At 40.7% G+C, this 13,206-nt stretch overlaps 1 protein-coding gene across 2 annotated transcripts in view; it reads left to right on the plus strand.

Moving 5' to 3' along the window:
- The window catches only part of MICU1 (mitochondrial calcium uptake 1), a 276,130-nt gene that overhangs the window by 196,440 nt on the left and 66,484 nt on the right, over positions 1-13,206 (plus strand). For both annotated transcript variants that reach the window (XM_056530455.1, XM_056530456.1), the window contains exon 10: positions 5,920-6,028. In XM_056530455.1, the coding sequence (XP_056386430.1) occupies positions 5,920-6,028 (109 nt within the window). The remainder of the gene's footprint in view (positions 1-5,919; positions 6,029-13,206) is intronic.

A 13,206-nucleotide genomic window follows, 5' to 3' on the forward strand; every position in this document is an offset into this window, starting at 1 on the left:
TTGCAAATCCTCAGTAACCTTATTCAGAAAATCTTCTATACAGGGTATTTCAGACACCGGGGAAAATTTGGAGCTTTTGGGTCTACACTGTGTAAACGTGCCCTCATCTCTCGCGCTCTCATTATCAGACAACAGTTATTCTAACTCCCTTACCATATGCAAGTCGTCAACCATGATACCCATTTCCAGGCATTCTTTCCCGTCACGTGTTTTATCGAATTTATGCCATTTAAGGCAGATAAGTTAAGGTCTTTGACCCATGTAAAGGGATCACAATTCACAGTTTGTCATGCACGTCACTAGATCTTTTACATCATTTGTTACCAATGCTACCTACACGATTAAACAGTACATCAATTGTAACACCACATATGTGGTGTATCTGGTGTCGTGCATGACCTGTCGAGTTCAATACATCGGATGCACAACCAATCCTCTTAAAGTTCGACTGAGGAAACATTTATCAGACATCCCCCACTTTAATTCTAGAAACACCTCAGCAGTATCAAAGCATTGTGCCGAATTACATCATGGCAGTTACTCTTCCCTACAATGTGTCGCAATTGAACTTGTCAATTTACCTAAAAGAGGAGGCGACTTAAAACAAAAACTACTCAATCGAGAAGTTTTTTGGATTCTTAAATTATGTACTCGTGTCCCTTTAGGCATGAATAAACGTCAAGATGTTATCTTACATTATTAAATATATTTTTGTATTTTTACTTCATAATCATCTCTTTTATACTATTAGTGACATATTTATATTTTTATATGTTCACTCTATACTACATCAAAATATTTTTTCCACCCCTTTTATTGATTATGAATAGTAAACTACATATATCAACATTATTCATATGTGATACATCTTCCGTTTACTCCTGTGACATCCCCGGTTCTTGAACATGTCTGCTATTTTGCTTATTTGTTTTTTTTATCATTTTTCTACTGTAATCTCAAGTTTTTCTTTCCTATGTTTTCCTCATCTGGATCATATGTTATACATATATTGTATTTCAATTATTTATACATTTTTCTATTTGTCTATACCATATTATATCTATGTGCAAGGGGTTAACTCCTGCCGGTCACATGGTCTGTGATCGACCGGAATTGCTCCCCGCCTATATAAACCCGCATGTACTATGCAGAAATTGTATGACTAAGAGCGCATTCAGCGCTTGAAACGCGTTACTTGTATCCTCCTTGTCTTATGGATTAAAAATGTTTTATCTGCACGAGCTGGATCCATCTCTCTCTGTTCTTACAATTCACAGTGGGTACGAAACTCAGACCCAGAGGTCAAGTCCTGGGGAAAAAAAAGTGTGGGAACTCACTTAAGATTTCCACTGAAGGGCTGGTCCTGCTGGACTCCTGCTAATGGGAACAGTGTTCCTGGTGTGGAAAAAGTGCAGGAACTCCGTTCCCATGCGTTCCTGAAGGACTTGAACCCTGTTCAAACCTTTATGTAGGAGTGATTCTTCCACTATAATTTGTGTTTTTACTCAGGTTCATGAGTTGCATGAAGTCCTGGTTTAGATTTTTCTGGCCTCTCCTCTGCTTCTGCTGTGTAAGGGATAAGGGTTCTGAACATTGCCCTGATCTAAAATAGGTGAGGACGAGGGACCTGGCTGTGCATGCCCACGACCCCGTGTTTCTGGCCATGATGTATTGTTGCTACCCTTCTGATTCTGAAAGATCCATCTCAGAGGAAGAGATCTATCTCAATTTCCCTTTTGAGTTCCCTTTTTCTCCAAAACAGAATAGGCTTTGTTTTTAAAAATCCTGTACGTCTCTAATGCATTGCAAATATTTGCACTCTTTTAGATGAAAATGAAAACGTATAATTGTATTTTTTAATTGGGCCTTTCTTATTTGGAATTCTGGATCAAATTCAAACTGAAGGACCAGTTCCATCTGTTCTTTTAACCTCTTGCCAGCTTGTTTCAAATTTTGAGTTTCCGTGAGAAAACTGGGAGAATTCCGTTCCCATTTGGTTATTTTTGCTGGTGTATGTATTCTTTGTGCTGGAAGCAACAAAACCCTCAGACCTCTAGGTACAATGCACTGCTTTATGTAGTTATCAAAAACTTTAAGTGAAGGAGTATATCTGAGTTATACGAATTCACTCTCCAAAAAGACCTCCTTAGCCTGTGCCAACCAAGATTTTGTGTCGGGAGTACCTGTAATGAAAGTTGCCATCCCTAGAACTACTCAGAAAGACAATAAATACTGCATATTTACTGAATTGCTGCCTCCCAAATATCAATGATTACTCTGCAATTAAACTAGTAATAAACAATTGAGGAAAAGCCTTATCCCTTACGTAGCAGAGGCGTTGTGCAATGGAGGATGACCCGGCATAACTAGCATACCTTGCCCCTGTCCCGTTTGCTTTGAAATGCTGACATATTGGTGCAGAGGGGATGAAGGTAGGGAAGCTGCCCCTCCATTGTGCAAAGCCAGCCATTTCCAAATAGGCAATGCTGGATAAAACACTCTGTCTCTGGAACCAGACCATGGATCCTGGTAACATCTTCACTGTAACCCTGTGTATTTGGTTTAGTGTGGGTGAACCCACTGTCAGTTTTAATTTTAATCCTTTTATTAAAGAGAGGCTGGACTAGAGCAAATTCCTCCCTTCCTTTTAGAAGTTTCCTAGCTCTGTCTGTGTTTGTGTATTTTTGGGTTAGCCCTTTCATAGGTTTCTCTTGTCTGGTACATGGGTTTAGATCACAGGCTCAATTATTTAGCAATACTGTACTGCAATCCTTCTCTGTGAATAATACTTCATTTTCTTGAAAAATTTCAAGGTTGCCAACATTTACAGCCATGACCGTATATGTTTTTTTTTTTGTGCACTGGTGCCTAAATCAATACCCAGTATCCCTTTTTGTGGTCTGAGAAATAATTGTACAGTGGTAGAAATATGTTTTCATCTTGTACAGCTGCTGGATGACAATAGTTGCTAGAGGCAAGCTGTAAAATTAAATCACCAGTTTTACAATTCACTACAGTATATATCTACTACAGTATACATTGGTCCATTTACATATGGTATTAATTGGTTCTGGGATGACAATTATATGTAAAACTATTGTGTGTTGAGACTTTATTTGTATGGAAAAAGGGTAATTGGTTCTGAAGCCCCCGAAATCTCAACCAAATTTAAGAAACCCTGAAAAAAAAATAATAAGCATGCAAATATTATAGATATGCCATGTTCCAAGAAGCATCTGGAAACAGCTTAATCACTTTTTAAAGGGATGGAAGTATGGCAGAGCAGCGTCACCTGACCAATCACCTACATTGTCAGCAGCTCATCTGTTGGCCCATTTACACATGTTGATGTGTGTTCGATAATGATGCCTACATAAAAGATGTGATCAGTCAATGAACAAGCATTTGCTTGTTCCTTGTATGATCTCTAGGTCTACTACACAGTACCATATCGGCCTGTTTTGCCAATAATCTCTCCTTGAAGGTCTGTAGCAGGCAGGGCATGGTGGGATTTGTAGTTCTCAAACAAAGAAGAAGTGAAAAACTGAATGAAATGATATTGGAACGGTATGTATGTAATATGTGTCAATACACAGTAATATAGTACCTATTTTTAATTTAAAATTTAATTTAATTTAAAATAAGAGTACTCGTACTTTGTATTGGCGTGTACTAGAATTAAAGTATCGGTACGGTACTCTGTCTTAAAAAAATGGTATCGGGACATCCCTACAGATAACCATCCAAGAATCAATACATAGCTTACAAGAGTATTGAAAAGGTATATGGGTACAGTAATACAAGAACATATGTAACTCATCAGGAGATTGCAACACTCTAGTTCAAGCTAATATAATGTGAACATTGAGCTGAGGGGGGATTCAGCAAACTCAAGCACCCACACTAACAACACAGGACAAGACCAGAGACAAATCGACAGAGTAACAGACATACTAAAAAAAAAAAAGAAAAACAAACACAGAGGCAAACAGCAGCTACCACCCAGAGTTCCCATCAAAATGGACCTTCCAGAATAGATAATCTTCAAAAAAAAGTAGTATAGTAACTATTTTGGACACGGTCTGGGTGGGATACATTTCACTCCTAGGACGCTGGCACTTATTGTAGGTTCCTGTAATGCTACACAGCCAACAGAAGGACTGACATTCATTGCTGAGAAGTGCACTGCAGCAGTCGAGTGGCATCTACTCTATTCAGCTCTGCAAAGCACCTACTTTGGTACCACTAATGGTGCCTGATATACAGTAGTAAGCGCAAGTCAATGTAGACTTAGTTTATGATGGCCTTTGAAAGACCACTGTATGCATGGGGACCACTGTACTGTAAGAGTGATTAATTACGCACACTGTCATATCATTAAAGAGTACCTCTCATGATCTTGTTAAATTATATACTCCTCCCAGTTCACTGCCCACATCATGATAAACCACCCCCGCCTTTATTTTTATTATTTTAGTTTTCTACCTTTTATACTGCTGTATTTTCTGCTCAGTCTCAGTCAGATTCACAAACTGGGAAGGGGTGTTACCTATCAGGCGTGACATCATCTGAAGCCGTACAGGGGAGAACTTCCTCTCTTACTCTGCTACACACAGCCCAGAGCAGTTCAGTGTGTGAGATGAGCAATGATTGGCTAAAGCTGCATCCCCCAACATACGCAAAAAGTAGTCTATTTTCAGATATTAACATAACCTTAGAATGCCCATCTCATGTGTCAGAACTGTTGTACATGGACAGCAGAATTATTCCTTCCAAGAAAAATCTACGAGCTTGGAGTGATTTCTTCTCCCCATTGCGGAACACTTGAGGAGAACAAATATCTTACATCAATCTCTAGACAAAGGATCATTTTGTTTAAATTATTCAAAATAAAAACTTGTTACGTTTGAGTGATGTAACAGAGTAAATTACGACACACTCCACTTAAGAAGCCATGCAAGTATTCCTTGGTTAGACAAATGAATAGTTTTCTTTAATCCTCTTTGCATTTCATGTAATTTTTCATTTCTTCTATGAATATAGTGGAGACAAAATGTTTAATAAATTAATTTTCTCCTCATCACCCTTTCCAATGACTGACAGCTCTAGTGTTCAATAAAGGGGCCGAACACTAGAGCTATCAGTTATAACTAAGAGGTGCTGGGGCTCAAAACGCTGTCATTGTAAAGAACCCTTGGCACAAAGTAGATCCTGCCTTTTGGACACTTGACTTTTGGACAAGCATAAACCCCTCAAGACTGCTGACAGGTCTGCTTTAAATGCTTGTTTTTGTTTACTACCTTTTACATTTTTGTTCACATAGACTTTCTCCTGTTTTTAAGCTTTTTTTTTATGCTCATAAGGTCTGTACCACTTCCTACGGATTCTTTGTCATTAAGCCATTTCTTAGGTGCCCCTTAATAGAGTTATCAGGGCGGGAGGTGGTTAATGAAAAAAAAAACAAAGCATACACTTACTTTCCTTGCTTCTATGCCGTGGTCAGTATCAGAAAGCTATAATCCTTGCTGTGCAGTAATTCCAGGTTCTGGGATTGGCTGAGCGGAGCCTATTATTGGCTGCAGTGATGTCCCACCTCATCCACCCTTTGGCTGAGTGAGCCTATGATGTCATGTTGTTGAACCTGGATGTCCTGCAAAGCATGGACCAGAGCTCTTTGATATTGACATCAGCAGGGTAAGTTAAGTAGGAGTTTTTATTTTTATTTTGTATTTACCAAATCCCTTACCCTAAATACAAACAAATATTGCTCCCTGAAGAAACCCTTTAACTTGCACCTTAGTTACCCTGTCTGGTCTGTTGGTTAATATAAAGTCCTATTGGGGCTAAATTGAAAATAACCATATTAGTTACAATGGGTAACAAATGAACAAATGCAACAAAAGAATATTTGTTTTCCAGGGTCTAGGATTTGAGGAAGTTGAAAATTTCTTTACTTTTCTGAAGAACATTAATGATGTAGACACAGCCCTAAGTTTTTACCACATGGCAGGAGCTTCTCTCGATAAAGGTATGTGAAATAGTTTGTTGGTGTTGAATATATTACATGACATAACATTGACCCATCTCAGAGAGGTACATTTCTTGTTTCTTAGGGACAAATATTTAAATCTGAAATAAGCTTTAGCTTTTTGAAGTATCATTTTAAAGTTGTCTTAAAGCACAACTGTCATGACTTTGGAGCCTTGTAACCTAGCTAACACCATATACTAAATCGTTACCTTTTTCTCCTTTATAGCAGGTTTGATAATGCTAAAAAAAAAAATTTTCTGCAGTCACCAACAGTTGAATAGGCTAGGGGTTTGCTATGTCCCGGGGGCAGCCACGCCTACGAAGTTTGCATAAGCACTTGGATCACTGTGTTTGATTGATTGACACACAGGTCCATAGCACATGATCCCCTCTATCTTTGAGACATGCCTGCAGCGAGTTCACTGAACACCCTCTCGCTCACGATGCCTTCCTGATCAGTGCGCCTGTGTAATGCTAGAAGCAGAGAGTGAGCAAGCTTTGAGCAGGGTGACGTCAGGAGTGAGCGCCTGCTTGGTGAACTCGCTGAGGGCATGTCATAATGATGGAGGGCGCAGTGTAACCAATATGATTATGTGAACCCCTGGCCACATCTGTCAGACTGTTGGTGACTGCTGATATAAATGCTTTTTAGCATTATCAAACCTGCCATAAAGGAGGTAAAGGTAATGCTGCATTACAATCCTAAACTACATTAGCATACTTGTGTTAGCATAAGGCTCCAAAGTCATGACAGTTGCGCTTTAACATCAGTCCGAAACTATGTTACAGAGCTGTGAGATAAGGTATTTGGACAAAAAGTAAGCCAAACCCACCAACTATCTAATCTTTTTCTTCCCCAACAAATGTTGGATTACAACTCCCTTACCCTATTATTCTTTGAGACAACAAACGTTAAAAGTGTATGCCCACCTTTTAGTTGATGTAAACATAGCTTGAAACTAATGTGTATGGGTTAGCCTTACAGTGTTGGGGTACATTCACACTGGCAAAAAAAAAATGGTGTCTGGTTTCTATCTTTCATTGACGTCAGAGTTGAATGTTTTTTTTTTTTTTTTTTTTTATATATATATATATATATATATATATATATATATATAAACAAAAATGCAGAAAACCACATTGAAAAGAACCACCTCAAAATTTGTATGGAAATTGCCCCTGACAAATATTGGGGCAGAGATTTGAACATGTTGGATTTTAACATGCTAATACTGCTGTTCCTATAAAAAGATTAAGAGAAACAGTTATACTTGGTACTCTCTAGCCAAGTAGTGAGCTTGGCTACCATTGGCAATCCCATACCGAGTGAATGCAGCAGCAGCATGCTCGATTAGCAATCCATTCCCACAGGGAGACACAGGATCTTGGGTGTCTTAACAAATGGACCCCACCAATAACATACTTATTACCGATCCCGTTATAACCCTTTTGAATAAGGAAGTATCTTATGCTGATGATATGTTCAGTTGTATACCATAAGTTGTGTTGAAGCTCATAAAAATGCATACTTTTTCCTATGACAAGGTAATTTGTACTAATAAATATCATTTTTGTAAATGCAAAATTAAAAGAAACAGAAATTCATTACACTGAACAGTAAGGAGTATGTGCTTACAATTACTGTGCAATTACTTTCCACAGAAGTATTCATCATAATCTTGCCGCACAATCCATTTGAGTCCGTGGATGATAGAGCAGGCCATATGGAAGCTCTTACTTTAACCAAAAAAAAAAATAGTAGTTTATTATGATCATATATATATATGTATGTATGTAAATGTTTTTTTTTTTTTTTTTTTTTTACTGATGACTTAATGCTATTAACATTTTACATTTTATATCTATTTAATATGAATGTCTTGTGAAATATCCGTTCTACACCATGTATTACTTCTAAAGAGCACCTTATCTATGTAAATGTGAGGACCTCTTTGCGTCAAGTGATTTAAAGGGGTACTTTGGCCCTAATACATCTTATCCCCTATCCAAAGGATAGGGGATAAGATGTATGATCATGGGGGTCCCGCCGCTGGGGAACCCCACAATCTGTCATTCCGCACCCACCTTTGTAAGCTCTCCGTAACGCTGGGGGCTTTGAGTGGGAAGCGTGACATCGCGACTCCGCCCCCGTGTGATGGCACGCCCCACCCCCTCCATGCAAGTCTATGGGAGGGGGCGTGGTGGCCCCAGCGGCGGGACCCCCGCGATCATACATCTTATCCTCTATCCTTTGGATAGGGGATAAGATGTATTAGGACCGGAGTACCCCTTTAATATAATTTCCAGCCATTTCTGTGATATCTTTGACTCTTACACCTGTAACAAATGCTAAGTAACAACTGTTGGTGGCCTCTAAAAATGGAATTTAAACCCCTGAGCTGAACACTGTTATTTATGCATCAAATAGCACATATTATAGTGTTATTAGTGCTCAGTATTCTATTATTTAGCCACCTTATACCTTTGTTATTTGGTCAATGTAGTGGCAATGATTTTCTACTCCTATATATTTGCTACACCTATGCAATAGAAGCTTCCATCAGGGTTCATTCACTTTTTCTTGCAAGAATGTATGTAGAATCTGGAACTTAATATTACTGTCAAAGCTTTTGAAAACCTCTGTCAACATCTGCATCCATTATGCAATGGATCTGTCATAACAGAAAAAAAAAGAAAAGGAAAAAAAAAACAAAAAACTTCCAGCTATTAAATGCTTTTCTAAACTGAGGCACTTCACTGTAAAAATGCTTTATCAGATGCATTTGTTACCTTTAAAATGCTAAAAAAATAAAACAAGTAAAAAAGGTTAGGCATAGTAGTCCTAAGTTTAGACCTATTAGTCAAAAATATAACATACATTGTTATAATATACAGTGGCGTTGCCTCAAACAGGAGTCTATACTGTGAAATTATTTCAGGAAAGGAACCGTTGTATTTAAAAGCGCTTTTTTTGTTTGCTGTTTTTTTGACTCCAATCTTCTCAATCAATCACACTTCTGTGAAATCACACTGTCCACTCAGGAAGCAACACTGATTGACAATCAATTTCACATGCTGTTGTGCGAATGGAACAGACAACAGGTGGACATTATAGGAAAATAGCAAGACACCCCCAATAAAGGAGTGGTTCTGCAGGTGGTGACCATGGACCACTTCTCAGTTCCTATGATTCCTGGCTGATGTTTTGGTCACTTTTGAATGCTGCCGGTGCTTTAACTTTTAGTGTTAGCATGAGACTGAGTCTACAACCCACACAAGTGGCTCAGGTAGTGCAGCTCATCCAGGATGGCACATCAATGCGAACTGTGGCAAGAAGGTTTGCTGTGTCTGTCAGCGTAGTTTCCAGAGCAATGAGGCGCTACCAGGAGACAGGCCAGTACATCAGGAGATGTGGAGGAGGCTATAGGAGGGCAACAACCCAGCAGCAGGACCACTGTCTCCACCTTTGTGCAAGGAGGAGCACTGCCAGAGCCCTTCAAAATGACCTCCAGCAGGCTACAAATGGGCATGTGTACACTCAAACGGTCAGAAACAGACTCCATGAGGGTGGTATGAAGGCCTGACGTCCACAGGTGGGGATGTGCTTACAGCCCAACACGTGCAGGACATTTGCCAGAGAACACCAAGATTGGCAAATTCGCCACTGGCGCCCTGTGGTCTTCACAGATGAAAACAGGTTCACACTGAGCACATGTGAAAGAGTCTGGAGATGCCGTGAAGAACGTTCTGCTGCCTGCAACATCCTCCAGCATGCCCGGTTTGGTGGTGGGTCAGTAATGGTGTGGGGTGGCTTTTCTTTGGGGGGCCGTACAGCCCTCCATGTGCTTGCCAGAGGTAGCCTGATTGCCATTAGGTACCGAGAAGAGATCCTCAGACCCCTTGTGAGACCATATGTTGGTGCCGTTGGCCCTGGGTTCCTCCTAATGCAAGACAATGATAGACCTCGTGTGGCTGGAGTGTGTCATCAATTCCTGCAAGAGGAAGGCATTGATGCTATGGACTGGCCCCCCCGTTCCCCAGACGTGAATCCGATTGAGCACATCTGGGACATCATGTCTCGCTCCATCCACCAAAGCCACATTGCACCACAGACTTCCAGGAGTTGGCGGATGCTTTAGTCCAGGTCTGGGATGACATTCCTCAGGAGACCACCTCATTAGTAGCATGCCCAGGCATTGTAGGGAGGTCATATGGGCACTTGGAGGCCACACACACACTACTGAGCCTCATTTTGACTTGTTTTAAGGACATTACATCAAAGTTGGATCAGCCTGTAGTGTGGTTTTCCACTTTGATTTTGAGCGTGACTCCATATCCAGACGTCAATGGGTTGATAAATTTGATTTCCATTGAAGTTTCCTCCCATCATTCTGCACTCAATATCATTCTGCACTCAATGCCCTATAATGAAAATGTGATAATTTTAGACATTTATACAAATTTATTAAAAAGATAAGACTAGAATTTTTATTGGACATAGGTATTGAGACTATTTGACACTTGAAATTTAGCTCTGTGGGCCTCACCTTTCTCTTGATCATCTCTGAGATGTTTGTACAGCTTGAATGGAGTCACTCACAGTAGATTGATAAATTGGTATGATTTGGAAAGGTACCATCCTTTCTAAATAAATTCTCACAGCTGACCATGTATATCAGAGCAAAAACCAAGAAATGGGGAGAGAGGTGCTGCCTGTAGAGCTCAAAGGGAGGTTTTTGTGGAGACAAAGATCTCCAGAAGGGCTCAAAAATTTCTGCTGCACTGAAAGTAGGGCTGAGCGGTATACCGGTTCATACGGAATACCGAAATTGTTGTCCTGCATGATATGAATTTTCCCCCATACCGCAATACCAGTTTGGCCCCTCCCCCTCAGGAATGAATGAATTATCAGCCCAGCGCTGTCCCCACATCGGGGAACTAATCATATGTGACCCGCGAGCGCTGTTCTGCCCCCCCCCCAATTAATTATCAGCCCAGCTCTGCGCTGTCCCCATCGGGGTAATACTCGCATAGCATATCACCCGCAAGTGCTGCCCTCCTCGTCCTCCTGTTTGTTGCAAGCTGCCCGCGCTGACACTCTATACTGTACGCTGTATCCCGATCCCCGGGCTGCAAAAGGTAAACGAAATAAACTTTAACTCACCTTCCCCATCGGTCCGGACCAGATTCCTTGAAACGGGAACACCGGACAGCAGTCAGCCTATCACCGGCCTCGGCCGGTGATAGGATGAGCCCACTGTCATGTAAGAAGCCGGCTTCTTACATGACAGTGGGCTCATCCTATCACCAGCCGGGGCAGAATATCGCTGCGGCCGGTGATAGGCTGACGGCTGTTCGACGTTCCCAGGAAGAAAGTAAGGCCGACGTAGGAACTTGCGTTAAAGTTTATTTTGTTTACCTTTTGCAGCCCGGGCATAGGGATATAGCATACAGTATAGAGTGTGAGCTCCGGCGGCCCGCAACAAACAGGAGGAGGGCAGCGCTTGTGGGTGATATGTGAGTATTTACCATAAAAGAAAAAGGGTTGCAGAACTCAAGGTATATACTTACTATATGTGGAATGGATCACTGGGTTTTTAATAAAAGTATATAGTGGTTAAAATGGGATATATGTGTTATGGAATAGAATGTGCAGACTAGTTGTATGTTTATTGATTAATTAGTTACATAAATGGTCTCAGCAGGTCCCTTGCTAGAGATCAGTATTAAAAAACGAAATGATATTAAAACAATGATGTAAGATAAAATTAAATAAAATAATAGTTTATCGCAGCCACCTCTGTATAACTTGGATTATATTTGGTCAAATCCAGCCGTTTCTGTTATTTCATTTGTATTATTGGCAGTCTTAGAATAACAGTAGCAATTAGAATAACTAGCAATAGGTGTTGTAATCCAGGAAATATTGTAACAAGTACGGATCCAGAGATACTGTAGCAAGTAATGATTGTTGGTGCTACTGCACCCCTCACCGCTCCGTTTGAGTCGAGATGGTAGCCCCTGGTGTGCTGGGCTCCTCGTCGCAGGCTGACTCGGCTGGGCACCCGGCACAATAGATGTGTCTGCGCGGTGTGTCCCGGACCTCCTCCGGTGGGGCACAGATGATTGCTCGGTCTTACGGATGGAATCACGGCAAACAGGCTTGTTGGTGAGTGGATGCAGGTGATGATTGTATGCGCAGCAGCGTGCTCACGTCCTGAACAGTGGTCCCGGCAATGGGGGTTCCAGCTGTGGCCAATGTTGGGAGGTGGTCTGTGTGAAGTAGGTACAGGGCTAGACGCGTTTTGGGGAGACCCCTTTTTCAATAGCTGATGTACCCCATGTTCTGTGGACATTTATATAGTCTGTGTACTTTGAATTTGGCGGGAGTTTGCTGTAAGCTGCGGATTGGATTGCTGGCTTGTTTTAAAACATGAAATGGATTAAATACAAGTGATAATATAAATTAATCTATTTACAACTGGTCTGAGTTTTCTTTGGATATTGTGTAAGATTGTTTGGATGTGATAGGGGTGTGTTATAAATAGAATAAAAATGTGTAAAAATATGAATTTATATGAATGTAAATAGAAAATGTGTTTAAAATATATATAAATATAGAAATATAAAAAATATATAAAAATATTTGAGAATGTTTTAAAAAATATTTTAAAAAATTTACATTTAGTTTTTAAATATTTATTATTTTTATTTATTTTTTAAAATATTTTTTAAAACATTTTCTAAAATGTTTATATATTTTTTATATTTCTATATATTTTATACACATTTTCTATATATATTCATTTAACCTGTTGGGGACGAAGGGCGTATGCATACGCCCTTGCGTCCTGGTACTTAAGGACGAAGGGCGTATCCATACGCCCGTGGGAATTTCGGCCCCCGCCGCGCGCCGGGCGGGGACCGGGCCGGGGTGACTGCTGATATCTATCAGCAGGCACCCCGTGCAAATGCCCAGGGGGGTCATTAGACCCCCCCATGTCGGCGATCAGCGCAAATCGCAAGTGAATTCACACTTGCGATTTGCGCCGATTCCGGGTCATTACGGGTCTATGGTGACCCGGTGACCCGGAATAGAAGGGGGATCGCGGGTGTCTAAGACACCCACGATCCCCCTAAAGCGATAGGAGTGAGGTGGCACGGGTGCCACCCCTC

This window comes from Hyla sarda, chromosome 7 (genome assembly GCF_029499605.1).
Source record: "Hyla sarda isolate aHylSar1 chromosome 7, aHylSar1.hap1, whole genome shotgun sequence".
NCBI lineage: Eukaryota > Metazoa > Chordata > Amphibia > Anura > Hylidae > Hyla > Hyla sarda.